The sequence below is a fragment of the Anoplopoma fimbria genome, chromosome 3, assembly GCF_027596085.1.
Source record: "Anoplopoma fimbria isolate UVic2021 breed Golden Eagle Sablefish chromosome 3, Afim_UVic_2022, whole genome shotgun sequence".
NCBI classification, from domain to species: Eukaryota; Metazoa; Chordata; class Actinopteri; order Perciformes; family Anoplopomatidae; genus Anoplopoma; species Anoplopoma fimbria.
In genome coordinates, this window is record NC_072451.1 from 15,129,598 (window position 1) to 15,143,235 (window position 13,638).

Genomic DNA, 13,638 nt, shown 5'->3' on the forward strand with positions numbered 1-13,638 from the left:
TGGACGGTTGATAGAATGCTTGACTCTTCTTCATCTGACTTGGCTTCTTTAGGCTTTTTCTGATCACCGAAAACACTAATGCCTTTATCAGGTTTGAGCCACTGTCTGTTGTAGTTCTTACCACCTTGCCCCTTATGGTGTAGTGCCCTTGATAAACATCAGTCTGTACTAAAGGACAAACGTTTTTACCGCACAGTTACCACAATCCAAAGCATTTATTGTGAATAAGTTTAGATATGAAAAAAGTGACTCTAAACAGTTAATACAGTAGGTATTTGGCAGATGCGATATATTGGGGACAAAAATTGGATAATGGGCTGTCACAAACTCGCACCTGTTGGCCATGGCAGCCATTTTTTCAAAATGGCCACCAGCAGTGGGTCAAGCTTTCCAATTCCATTGGACCCACATTCGGAAGTGGCAAGAGCTTTTGCTACCTGGCAGCCCACTAAAGTAGCTGCGTGCCTCAGACCAGTATTGTCATGTGCCCTTCCAATGTTCCATACTTTGACAGGATGCAACACTGTATCCAGGACATGGATTGAAGGCAGCATGATCAACATAAAAATCACTGCCAGAACTGCTAGAAGTCTCATCATGGTAAATGGACCAAATGAGATCCAAGATGATTTAATGAACATTATTTAGAGGTTTGTCATACTTCTTTTAATAGATCCAGTACCTGCTCCAAGATAGACCATGAAAAACCTTTGTGCAACAATCAAAAGGTGAATTGCTCCTATAAATGTGACCATGGGCTTTTTTCTGTCCCGCTTTAGTTAAATTTGATGGCGGTTCCTCTGGCTCCAGCATAACAGGTCTCCTCCATTATTTGGGGCAGAACTGTCACATGCCAGGCTTCTTAAAAGCTGCACCTCTGATTGATTGTCAATCTGTCCACTCTGTTCTTCGAGGCCATTCTGTTGCACAATTTTGTCATAAGACTTTTTTCCCCAAGTGGTACATCTAAAAATACTTCCTTTCAAGTAAAATTACTGCTTTTTAAACATACTGGAAAAAAGAAAAAGTACATAAAAATCTAATCCGTTACTATATGATTATACTATGACTATATGATGCTTTGCACTATTGAAGGCTACTGTTGTCAACGAAGTTGTCCTTACTGAACTTAACTTTACTAGCTTGTGATTTTTTATGCCACAGACTTTATCTTCTCTTCACATGTAAGCTATAACGCAAAGCAATAGACTAGTGTGTGGTTAGTTATAGCTACAGAGAACTGCAATATAACCTTCAAAGGTCAATCTATTAAAGAACAATAAAATTCAGGCAGCCCTCATACTGTTGTTAGACAGGAAGGTGCATCAGGTCACATCAAACAACCATACAGCAACTTTCTGACAACCTTTAAAACATGTAGCTGTTGTTAAAAGCCCTACATGTTGCTTCAATAAACATTTTTTACATGGTGTTTATTGAAAACTTCCAAAACACATGGCTCTGTAAAAACCTTAAACTTTTTTTAGATATGTCACACCCATCGCAGAGCAGTTTAATTTCTAAGCATCAGAATTAGGATGTCCCAAATTAATAGACTTTTAAAGTGTTTTAAAATATACATTTGCCAGCAAGGAGTCAAAGAGTATAAGATAACAGTCTGGAGATCAGCTCAAGTGAAAACCAAAAGACACATGATAAGGAACATAATGTTCCTCATAAAAAAACCATATAACCAGTTCAAAGAAATAGCCAGCCAAAACTATATCACAACATAAAGTTAGGTTAAACATTAATGGATATTGGTAAGAGCTGTGGTGCAGCACTTTTCAATATTCAAAGTGAGGTAACTGATGTCAACATGGCAGATTTCGGAGAGATCCTGAGGAACATTGGAGAATTTGGATTATTCCAGCAGCTCACTCTGATTGCACTTAGTTTTCCAAATTTTACTCAGTCTTTCCTTTTTGCAAGTTTTCTTTTCATCCAGTCTGATCCAGCGCGACACTGTAACACAGACTGGATCCTTCAGGCTGACTCTAACTTGACCACAGATGACCAGCTGAACCTGACTCTGCCCCGGGAGGAGGATGGGACCTTCAGCAGGTGTCAGATGTTTGTCCCTGTGGACTGGGACATCGTTGCCATCAGGGAGTACGGACTCAATGAGACCACAGGGTGCCAGAATGGATGGGTGTACAACAACAACATGTATGATGCCACCATAGTCACTGATGTAAGTAGTGAGTGAGGAAGAGCTGACATTTGGTTAATTTATTACTTTCATGAAATATTTCACAAACCATTTTTTTCTTTTAACAGTTTGATCTAGTTTGTGGCAAATCCAACTTGATCGAAGTGATACAAACAGTGTTTATGGCGGGCGTCCTGGTTGGTAGCCTTTTCTAGTCTTCCGAGCACTCAAAGCGCTTTTTACATTACATATCATTCACCCATTCACACCCATTCATGCAAGGTGCCACCTGCACATCAGGACTCTAATTCTAACTTCATACAACACTCACACACCGATGGCACAGCCTTCGGGAGCAATTTGGGGTTAAGTGTCTTGCCCAAGGACACATTGACATGGACTGCCGGAGCCCGGGATCGAACCACTGATCCTTGGAGGACGACCCTGCTCTCCACTGATCCACAGTCGCCCCATCATGAAATTCTCCCTTCATTAAATGTTTGTTTTTTCTTTCTTTGCAGTTTGATCTAGTTTGTGACAAAGCTAAAATGGTGGAAGTGATACAAGCAATGTTCATGGCCGGTATTCTTGTTGGTTCTGTCATATTTGGACCTTTTGCTGAATCGTAAGTGTATTCCATGTAGTAAAAATCAGATATTAGTCTATGCTGTGAAAAAATTAACCCAAACACAGCTCCAATCAATAAATCATTTTTAAAATGTAAGATATAAGATGCAGTTGTAGCTTTCAGATTTCAAAGAAAAAGGTCTTAGATGGTATTAAAAAGTCTAACGTTTTTGTTTATTATCAACTTTTATTTTGCTTACATGGGTAACAAACAACATAAACAAACACAGCAAATAACGCAAACCCTGACTTAAGTTAAATTGAATCATTTTTAAGTGGTTAATCCATCCATTTTATGCTGCTTATCCAGGTCTAGGTCACGCTAATTTAATTAATTGTATCATAAGCAATTATTGTTAAATACTGCTGGGATGTACTGAAAAAATAAGCCACTTAATAATGACATATTTTGTTCTTACTGGCTTTCCATCATACTTGGCATTTCTATGGTTGGTTCATTTTCTTTGTGTCCATATTTAATACCTATTGTTTAGTAAAAAAAACTAACATTTAGTTAATTTGTAGATTAGATAAACTTAGGTAGTTATTAATTGGAGCACTGTAGCTATTGCTGTCTTTTTGCCAATTAGCAGCATTATTTTTTATAATTATGTGCTTTGACCATAAGAGAAGCTGGTCATTTTTTCTTAACTGTATATCTTTTTAATGTCTTTCTGTTGCAGGTTTGGTCGCAAACGAGCAACTCAAACTACAGCAGTTATATTGTTAATTTTTACTATAACAACAGCACTATCCCCCAATGTCTACGTATACTTAACATCCATGTTCATGGTGGGAATTGGAGCTGGAGGCTATCGAATCAACTCTATTATACTGGGTATGAACTACATACAGGCATCATTTCACATCACATGGGACATTGTTTTTTATTATCTGAATCAAAATAATATGGGACTTTAGACAATAAAACTTATAAAAGACACTTGCATAATAGCAAATTGATAGCAGTTATAATTTTATCAGAAATTTAGCAAATATTGATGAATTAAATGGTCTACGGAAGTAAATAATGTGAAAAACAATATATATTATCATTGACCACCAATTGGTTTGTAGCTGTCACAATGTCATTTATTGTTCCTATAAATTGTGATTTGCATTATAGCATCTTTCAAATAATTTTTCTAGCATATGTTTTTGATTGATGAAAAATAAAACAATCCTAGTGAAAACTGGTAACTTAAAAAATAACAATTTGTATATATTCCTGATCGCAGCCACTGAATGGATCGGGCCGTCCAAAAGATCATGGGGAGCATGTGTGGCTCAGCTGTTTGGTGCAGTGGGACAGTGCGTCCTCGCTGGTATGATCTATTTCATCCGAGACTGGAGACTGGCTCAACTAATCACAGCAGCTCCACTTGCAGTTGTTGTTGTCTACATATGGTGTGCATTGTTTTATTTTTTATTGCTTTTTATATTTTCATTTGTAAATTATTGACTATTGGAACTGTCACTTTCTCTGTTGCTATGAGGTTCATTCCAGAGTCAGCCAGATGGTTGTTAAGCAGAGGAAGGACAGAAGAGGCTAAACAGCTGATTGTCAAAGCAGCTGCCATCAACAAACGCACTGTCCCAGACTCTCTTCTTAACAATGTACTGAGCCCTCACATTTAATTTATTTTTCATTATCCATAGTGTTGGGTTATAATTTATTATATTAAGTATTGGTTACTACTTTAACCAATCCTTGTAAACTATTAATATGACTTGATATATTTGAAATATTTTAGTGTTACTAAGGACAATTTCTGTTACAGATTGCTGGGAAAGATGTGGAGAAAAAAGGAGGCATTCAAGTTATTTTCAGATCACCTGTAATGACTAAGTATTTCTTCATCATAACATTGGCATGGTGAGTTGAAATATCCAAGAGCTCCACAAAAAAAAGCTCTGATAAATTCACTGTACATACCTGGTCAGTACCAAATGACAAATGGCGGGAGAAGGCGGAGACCAAACCAGAGCAAACAAGGCGGATACTGAATATTGGATGTACATTCAACACATAACTGTGTGAACTGTGAGCTCTAATGGTGCCATATTAACTTTTTAGGCCCAAATATTTCAAAGGTGTATAATGAAAAGCTCAAAAAAGATATCTTGTTGTGGAGTTCTGCTGAAGTGATGCAACAATGTATTCCAAAGGTTAAATTAAGATAAAGTGAGGCTTCAGTGGTCTGAATTAGACAAATAAAGTGGATATCTCCCAAAGTCGCAGTCCTGTTAGTATGAAATTCCCTCTTTGTGTTCAGCCTCCACTGCTGCTCAGCTAGGAAACACTATGTATTACATAGTGCTTCCACATACAAACATTTTTGTGCAACAACCCTGTCAAAATCCTACAACCCATAGAATGCGAAGTGTAGAGTTGACCAATACAATTTTCAGCTCATAACTCATACAGTCTATGTAATAGCTACACTGTCCTCATGTCGGTGTGCTGAATGGGAACAAATGGTGGTGCTGGTCAGTGAAGCAAGTTTAACAGTTAGTGGTACAGGTATCCGTTGCAGATGCCACTGAGAATTGGTTAATTCAAGTGGGAAGTGGTGCTGATCAATGCAGCACGATCCGTTGTATGTTGTTTATGACCGCTGTAGCATGCTACGACAATAGTCATCAGGATTACCACTGACAATCAAGAGCGTTGTATACCACAGCATCCACACCTTCACACACAAAAAAAGGTGGAGCACTACAGATCTCCTGTGTGCAGCTGTGAACGAGCATGACGTGGTTCATTCATGGCCTCCAAGTTGGGTCCAGTAATAGTAGCCAGTATACTTATTGTAGTAAAAGAAAAATGTACAGAATGTTGGCAGGTCTATGCACAAAAAAATCCAAGAGCAGAGGAGAAATCCAAGAGCGGATGTTTCATGAGCACACCGCAGCCTGAGTGAGAGGCGAAGAACTAAAGCCGGAGTGCAGGAAATCTGTGCAAGCAGTAATATATTTGTGTACAAGCATACAGTGGGAGCAGAAACAGAACAACTCCAAGAGCTAGCAGTCCGAGGAGTGGATTTGGAGGGATAGCATTAAAAAACATTAAGTGAAATCAATAAGTCATGCTCTCAAATTGGGAAAACACGCTCTTGAATAGCGATAGGGAAAAAAAGCTCCATACATTCTCATTAGGGTTTCAAAGACTAGATAGTTTATAAGTAAAGCGTAGTTTATAAATCAAACATTTTCGAATTAGCAAATTGAAATCTTTGTTTTTTGCCACAAAATAATATGTTGAATCTCAGTGCGATTAGACATACTAGCAATACTCCTTTTTTATTATTCTAAAAGAAGTAATTTGATCATGTTAACATACAAAATATTGTTTTATAGAGCTTTATTTTAAACATACTATTCAACAATATGGATCAGTAGTTAGCACTTTTGCTTCACAGAAGTAAAATCATGGCGTAGCATAGGCCAGCTCTGATCAGGGTACGACCATGATTCAGCTCTGCTTCATACACGCTCATGGAATCTTTTCTGATTTTCTTCCTTTATTAAGCTGGTTTTGTTGTTTTCGAGATAGTTATGGTTCACTGTGTGTGTAATAATTATGCTATTTACTCCACATTTCTAAAATGTTACGCTTTTTACATAAACCCTGAGTAGATGCTAGGAGTGGGGTTTAGCGAAAAATCAATTGCAATTTGCTGTGATAGTATGAAAAAAGAATTTATTGATCATATATACATTGTTAGATAGTATATACACAAAATTTGCCTTCTGCATTTTAACCCATTCCTGAGGAGCATTATTTGGTATACTAATTTTGTTTTGTGAACATCAGTCTTAAAACTAAATGTATCTACCGTACTTAAAAAAAAATCAAGGGAATTATACCGAATTTTACTTTAACAAAAAATAACAGCCAAATCTTTCAGTTAAACTGAACGCTGAATGACGCTGTGGGAGCGACCTGCCACTCAAAGCTGCCATACCCTAATAAAGCATTTAAGCCTTAATACAATTTAAACGGGTCAGTTATATAAAAAAAATATCTCCACGTATAGTCATGAACTGGGAAATTAGCTAAAGGGACCAAAAATATTTTTTGTACCAGGCTGTAAACCTGTTTATTTCTGCTATAAAGTGGGTATTTTATCACGGGGGTCTATGGGGATTGACTTTTTGCTTTTAGAGTCAGCCTCAAGTGGCCATTTGAGGAACTGCAGTGGCAAACTGCAGCCCAACATGGAAAATATGCTAATTAAGCCACACATTGGTTATGTTCAAAAACCCAAATTTTTTAGTTGGGAAGTCATCTGACTCTGCGATTGACTAAGATAAGATGTTAATATTGCTTTATAACGTAGGGCATTCAAGGTCTCATCCTCTAAATGACTAATATGTCTCCTTCCTGTCTTTAAACTCAGGTTTTCACTGAGCCTTTCCATCTTCTGCCTGTACTTCAATATGGAAAGCCTCGGCTTCAGTATCTTTTTGACACAGCTCTTGTTTGGTGCTATTGAAATACCAGCTCATATACTGTGTATGTGGCTAATGGAGGTTATTGGCAGAAAAATATTATTCGTAGCAACAGTTCTGACCGGAGGACTCTCTTGCATACTGGTCTTAGCTGTTCCTCAAGGTAATCCCCTTTGCACATTTTTATCATAATGATAACTTTCTGTTTTTCTCCTGTGTGTGTAGTTCCAACTTGTGTTTTTGTATGTTTCTGTTTTTCAGGATACAACATTGCTGTTACTTCCTTAGCCGTCGCAGCACGTTTTTTCCTGATCTCGGGTGCTACTATATGTAATGTTTTTGTTCAGGAGTTGTTTCCTACATCTGTTAGGTAGGTGTTCACAGACTTTATGTGTAAACTTTCCCGACCTTGGAGAAACAACATTTAAAATGTACTAAATGGTTTGTATTAACCTATTTAGGTGTCCAACGGCCTTAGATCTTCAGGTAGAGCCCCTCTGGCTGTTCTAAAGTCTAGGCTTAAATCTAAGGGTGACCTTACTTTTACCATCAGGGCCCCTCGGCTTTGGACAACCTGCCTGGGGAGATAAGGCTTGCAGAATGAGTGACCTCTTTTAAATAATTCCTTAGAACACATTTTTATAGACTTGCTTTCATGGGATATTGTCTTTGAATTGCTTTGATTCTTTTTATTTGTATTTCTTTTTATTATTTGCATGTTTTTTTATTGTTTTTAGCTCTTTTATCGGTCTGATCTTTCATCATTTGTCTTCTCTTTACAGTGTTTTTCTTTTGTCTTCTTGTTCTTGTTTCAGACAAACAGCCACAGCTTTAGGAGCCATAGCAGGACGATTAGGTGGATTATTGGCTCCATTGCTTAACATCTTGGCCATGTACCACTGGTCCATACCCACCACAGTCTTCAGCGGCTTCACACTGGTCAGTGGAGCTCTCGGCTTCCTGCTGCATGAGACCAGGAGAAAAGAGCTTCCTGAGTCAGCCGATGAGGTCGAGAACAACAGGTGACTAGTACAAATATGTTCCATCATTACATGTCATTAGAGAACTTCATCTCTTACATTTTATAATTTCCTCCCTGATATCTCTCATTTGTCCTTTCACTTTCAGAGACGGGACCTCCACAAACACAGCCAGCTGTTCAAAGTCAAATTCAACCAAGATGTAAATGTGTTTAAAATGTAGAATGTATTTAAGTCAAACTGCACATGTCATCACTTCACATCATATAAACAGACTAAAAGCAGCTGTAGAAGTTATAAAGTGCTTTTGTTTTTATTACTCTGCTTCTTTTTTAATAGCTGAGTTGTCATGATCTGTTAATACTGACCTACATTGTTTTTAATGTATTTTACGCTTTACATGTATATATGATAAAAATGTAATGTTCATAATTTAAGAATTAAGAATGCCTCTTTATATATGAAAAACATTTCTTTATTGTGTTTTAACAAAAATAATCAATCTAACTGTCAAACTGTATTTCCAAGGTAACTAACACAATATACAATAACACCTTGTCATAAGACTAAACATCGCCGTCTTCTATTAGATGTGACTGTCTTGCTCCTCTAAATTACAGATTGGCTATTTACTTCTATATTTTATAAAACATGAGGTTAAAAATACATTAAAGTGGCCCTATTATGCTTTTCCACTTTTTCCCTCTTCTTTAGTGAGTTATATTTTTTTTTTTACATGTGAAAGGTCTGTATGGTAAAAGGTCACAATGTAACGGAAGTCACGTAAAACTCTCCGGCTAGTTTGGCCCGCCCTCAAACAATAAAAAAGAGAGATAGCTGAGGCTCCGGAGGAGGAGTTTTTTGAAATGTGAAACATTGATCAATCACAACAGCGTACAACTTATAGGGAGTGCCCATTCAACGGGCTCTGGTTTAGCCCGCCCTCAAACAATAAAAAAGAGAGATAGCTGAGGCTCCGGAGGAGGAGTTTTTTGAAATGTGAAACATTGATCAATCACAACAGCGGGCTAGCTGACCAATCAGGGCAGACTTTGCTTTCTAGGGGGAGGAGCAAGTGCTACAACGGAGCATTTCAGAGAGAGGGTGACAAGAGGTGCTGCAGGACAGCCAGGATGAGAAAAACAAGGCGGATTATGAGCATTAACGCATGTAAACATGTTGTAACTGTAACTTGAGATAAAAAATATAGCATAATAGGGCCTGTTTAGCTAAAATATGTGGGCACATACCAACTGTAGCGACGGAACAATAATCCTTTCACATTTAATTGTAGAAACAAACATACGTATAGCCTTATTCCAGAATAATAATACACATTGCTCAAGCAAATTCTTTGGAAGATTTACAAAAAATAAATAGGAAGTTAGAGATATAGTTAATACATGTTCTTGCTAAGAGTTAGATTAGAGAATTGATACCACTTTCATGACCATATGGTCATAACTTAGACTGGAAAGGGTAAACGGGTAGTCTGCTCTGTCAAAATGTAACAGCACCCTCTAAAGCTCACAAAATGTTTTATTTCATATATAATCAATGTGAAAACGATAAGTTGTTCCCAGTCCAGACACGACTGTCACATAAACCCCAGTAAAATCTCCCGCGCTTTTATAATGTGTTCAGTATATGTTGCTTTCTTCACTCTAGTTCATTGTTTTTTTTAAAATACTTGCATTGCAGTAGTTCTTGTTCTTGTGTGTTTTTTCCAGCGTGTGCTTTGTTCCATACCTGAGTTTTTGTCCTCCGGTTTCTCACTGCTCCCAAACGCACTTAATCGTGCCAGCCTGCTTCCTGCTGTCGCCACCCCTGCTTTTTTTTTTGCTTATTTGTGTTTTACTTGTTCTAATTAAACCTTTTTAAAAGACCCCTGAATCTGTCTCTGCCTGTGTTGGTCCAGCACACTAACTAAAAACACAACACTTTGGGCAGAACCTGACTGAGTGGCGATCAAATTTGCTATCAAAAAAGACTTTAATGTGGCCTTTTGCTATTAACAACAAACAGGTTAGGTGTGAAGGCAACCTGAAAGCAAGTGTAATTCCCATAATGTCAAACTGTTGCTTTAATAAAATAAAGGATTGCCCTGGAGATAAGTATTTGAAATGCTTTCTGGCATTCAAATTTATTTGAACTTAAAGGGGTCATCAAACAAAACTCCCTCAGTATTTTAAAGTTGTAATTTTATTCAAGATTGATCATCAGTAGGACATAGCATTTCATATCAGGATATTTACAGTTTTATTTTCTAGATTTTATACAGACAAATTACACCTAGTTATTAATCTTGACTCTTTATTGACTCTTTATTGACTATTTATTCACATGGAATCACTTTAAAACATAAAGTTATTTTTAATATGTTACATCCTTTGCTGATTTTTTGTGTTTACTTTCATTTTTTTTTTTTACCTCTAAGTCATAAATTGCATTTCTTTTCCAGCTGTACTGTAAAGACACATACTGTATTTACCACACAAAATTGAAATAGCATTTATGTTACGATATGTGTCATCAATCGTGTTATGATTGTGTTTGCTAAACATTTCTGAATAAAATGCAACAGTAAATGAAATCAATATTCCTTGTGCTTTTTCAAAACTAATTTTATGTGAAGTGATTATCAAATCTTAGAATTTTTTGAAAACATCTATATTTTTTTTTTGTACTTTCCAACAATGTTCATAACATCATGTAAACTCTTGCTTTTAACCAAGCAAATCATCCATCCAGCTACTATTTGAGACAGTGCTTTCAACTGTTTGCTCAGTGCTGTTGTTATCAGACACTAAAAGACTCTCCGCAAATAAATTAACATCACTTGGCTGAGTCACGGGCAGCCACTGTGGTTCTGATGCAAAGATGTCATCATCAAAAAGACCTGCTCCTTCAGTCTGAGCTGACGGAGCAACAGTAGAAGATGTATCTGTACCAAGCAAATCATCCAGGGAGTTAGCGGTAGCTAGGGTGGATGGCGGCACCGTAAACACATCACTCACTCCGAAAATGTCATCTGGGAAGTCGGACGGTTGGTTTGAAGAAGCATGAGCTCCTCCTTCATGAGGCCCACTCACAGCGGGTGGCTGAGTGAACAGAGCGTCGTTTGAGCCAAAAATGTCAAAGCCTGCACCCTGCTCTCTTGTCTGGCTGTTTGTACCTGGAGGACTTGAGGTTTGATCCTCATCTTGGTTTACAGGTGCTGAAGCAGGGACTATAAGCTGATCTGTCAGGCCCAGCATCACGTCATTCTCACCCGATATGAGGTGAGAGTCAAGCTGGTTGAAAGTATCAGTGGAAGCAGCTTCGGGAAGAGCTGCGTCAATGAAAGATGTTAAAAATGTATCAATGGGGCTGATTGGATTAGAGGAATCTTGAGGAAGTTCAGGGTTGAGATCAAGAAGTGCTCCACCGAGCAGGTCTCCGCCTCCTTTGTCTGATGCATCAAACACTTCATTTGGTTTCGGAGCAGATTCATCAGTATTTATCTGAATGGCCAATGGCTCATCAGGGGCTGAACTGACACTGTTTCCCAAAAAATCATCATTAAATGTAGCACTCAAAATGTCATCACCACTTTTCTCAGCTAATAATTGATTCATTGACTCCTCAGATGCTTGACTCACTGATTCCACAGTATTGGGGAGATCTTTAGACTCAGCTTTTCCAGGATCAGTTACAGACAGGCCTGCAAAGTCACCGCTTTGTAAATCAGATTCATGATCATCACTTTGTTCTGGAGCTGTTTGGTCATCTCCTGTTTCACCTGTTGAAGTCTTGTGTAGGTTAGATTGCTCTGTTGATTTGCTTAAAGCCCCACTTATGTTACTCTCCATTGTGTTGGGCTCTGCAAAATAAGACTGTCCCTTTATATGCTCTCCAGCTTCTTTTTCCTGAGGTGGTACTTGAGACATGTTGCCCTCCTTTTGTATCTCTTTTGTCACTTCCTCCTCTACCTTCTCTGTATTTATTTTTTTCTGTGTTTTTTCATTTCTTTCATCTTGCGCGGACGGTTTTGTGACGTCCTCAGCCTTCTCCGAGGATGACTGAAACAGTCTTCCTAAGAGTCCACCACTAGGTTTGACTTCTTTCGGTTCAACCTTGTTTGTCTTGTCATTCCCACCTGATGTGAAGAGCTTTGACAAAGGACTCTTTCCTTTGGACCAGGATCCCAGTTTGACTTTTGTCTTTTCAGCCGGTTTTGCAGAGCCCTTCAGAGAATTGGTTCTGAACAACAAAGGCTTCCTCTGACCGCTGCCATTTTCATTGTCATTGGCAGACTCAGTCTTCTCAATTTGGTTTTTATTCCTCTCAAGACCAGCATCCTCTCCATGCATATGTTCCTCAGGACTGAGCGGAGTGCTTGGACTTTCTGATTCACAGGGGTTGACAGAGTTTCTTGGAATGACATGTGGTGCCTCAGATGGTTCTTGGTGTTTCACAGCTTCTTGAGTTGAATTACAAGTTTCAGTGAAACTCTGACTATGAAGTAATTCCTCATCCTTGTCTACAGGTTCGTTCAGATCTGTTATATCAGTCTGTGGGACCTCTTGACTGCTCTCCACTTCAACACCAGGCTCTCTTTCTTTCAAAGTACCGCTTGTTTCTCTGTGGACTTTATATTCAGGGATTTCAAGTTGCACCTCACTTTCGCTCTGTTCTCTGCTGAACTCAAATGACAAATGATCCATGTTCTTTTTGTCATTGACATCTTCCATATCCTTGGATTCAGGCACTTTGCTCTGTTCAGTTATATCTGAGCGCTGCGTACTGTGTTCTTCACCTTTTGCTTCCGTGGTCAGTTGAGAGGACAGGTCATACTGAGCAACATCAACATTTGGAGCAAATCGTACAAACTTTCTAGCTTTATTCGGATAAGCGTCCAGCTTGTTAAATGTTTGATTGTTAGTTTTTGAATTGGGTGCCACATTTTTCTCTCCAGATTTCCGGTTTGTGACAGGATTGCCCTTTTCTACGGAGGACAGAGAAAAGTTAAGACCTGTCGAGGAGATGCCGCCTCTGGTTGGATTACTTCTGAATTTTGTTTCCTCTGATGGCAACTTGTCCCCTGAAGTATAACCTGTTGTCTTAGATCGCTTGTTGACCCCTGAAATGTAGGAGCTTGAATATGTCTTCCCTTTATCTTTCATTTCTCCACCATGGTTTATCTTTATTTGGTTGTTGTCACTTTTGTGATGCTCTAAAGTAGATGCTCTGCCAATGTCAGCTATCTTATTTTTCACATTTGTTCGCTCTGCTGGATTGAACCCAGGACTCTTCTTCTCTGGTGGCCAGCTCATTTTTAGTTTGCCCTTAACATCAGCACCACTGTTGTATACCATTTCTCTTGCAGACAACTTTTTAACATACACACCCGCAGAGGACTCTCTGGATCCATCAGACATGTTT

The 13,638-nt window shown here is 38.3% G+C and overlaps 1 protein-coding gene across 1 annotated transcript; it reads left to right on the forward strand.

Moving 5' to 3' along the window:
* Positions 1 to 1,819: 1,819 nt before the first annotated feature.
* Positions 1,820 to 8,260, forward strand: LOC129088826 (solute carrier family 22 member 13-like). The gene is made up of 9 exons (XM_054596058.1): positions 1,820 to 2,194; positions 2,674 to 2,777; positions 3,463 to 3,617; positions 4,018 to 4,186; positions 4,276 to 4,396; positions 4,561 to 4,655; positions 7,183 to 7,397; positions 7,496 to 7,604; positions 8,050 to 8,260. Exons 1-9 carry the CDS (start codon positions 1,820 to 1,822, stop codon positions 8,258 to 8,260), a joined length of 1,554 nt encoding a protein of 517 aa, XP_054452033.1.
* Positions 8,261 to 13,638: the final 5,378 nt, after the last annotated feature.

Bases quoted from the DNA above. Each gene is read 5' to 3' on its own strand.
- LOC129088826 (XM_054596058.1), top strand. From the start codon at position 1,820: ATGGCAGATTTCGGAGAGATCCTGAGGAACATTGGAGAATTTGGATTA. The intron at 4,656-7,182 runs GTGAGTTGAAAT...CTTTAAACTCAG, and splicing joins TTCATCATAACATTGGCATG to GTTTTCACTGAGCCTTTCCA. The intron at 7,398-7,495 runs GTAATCCCCTTT...TCTGTTTTTCAG, and splicing joins GGTCTTAGCTGTTCCTCAAG to GATACAACATTGCTGTTACT.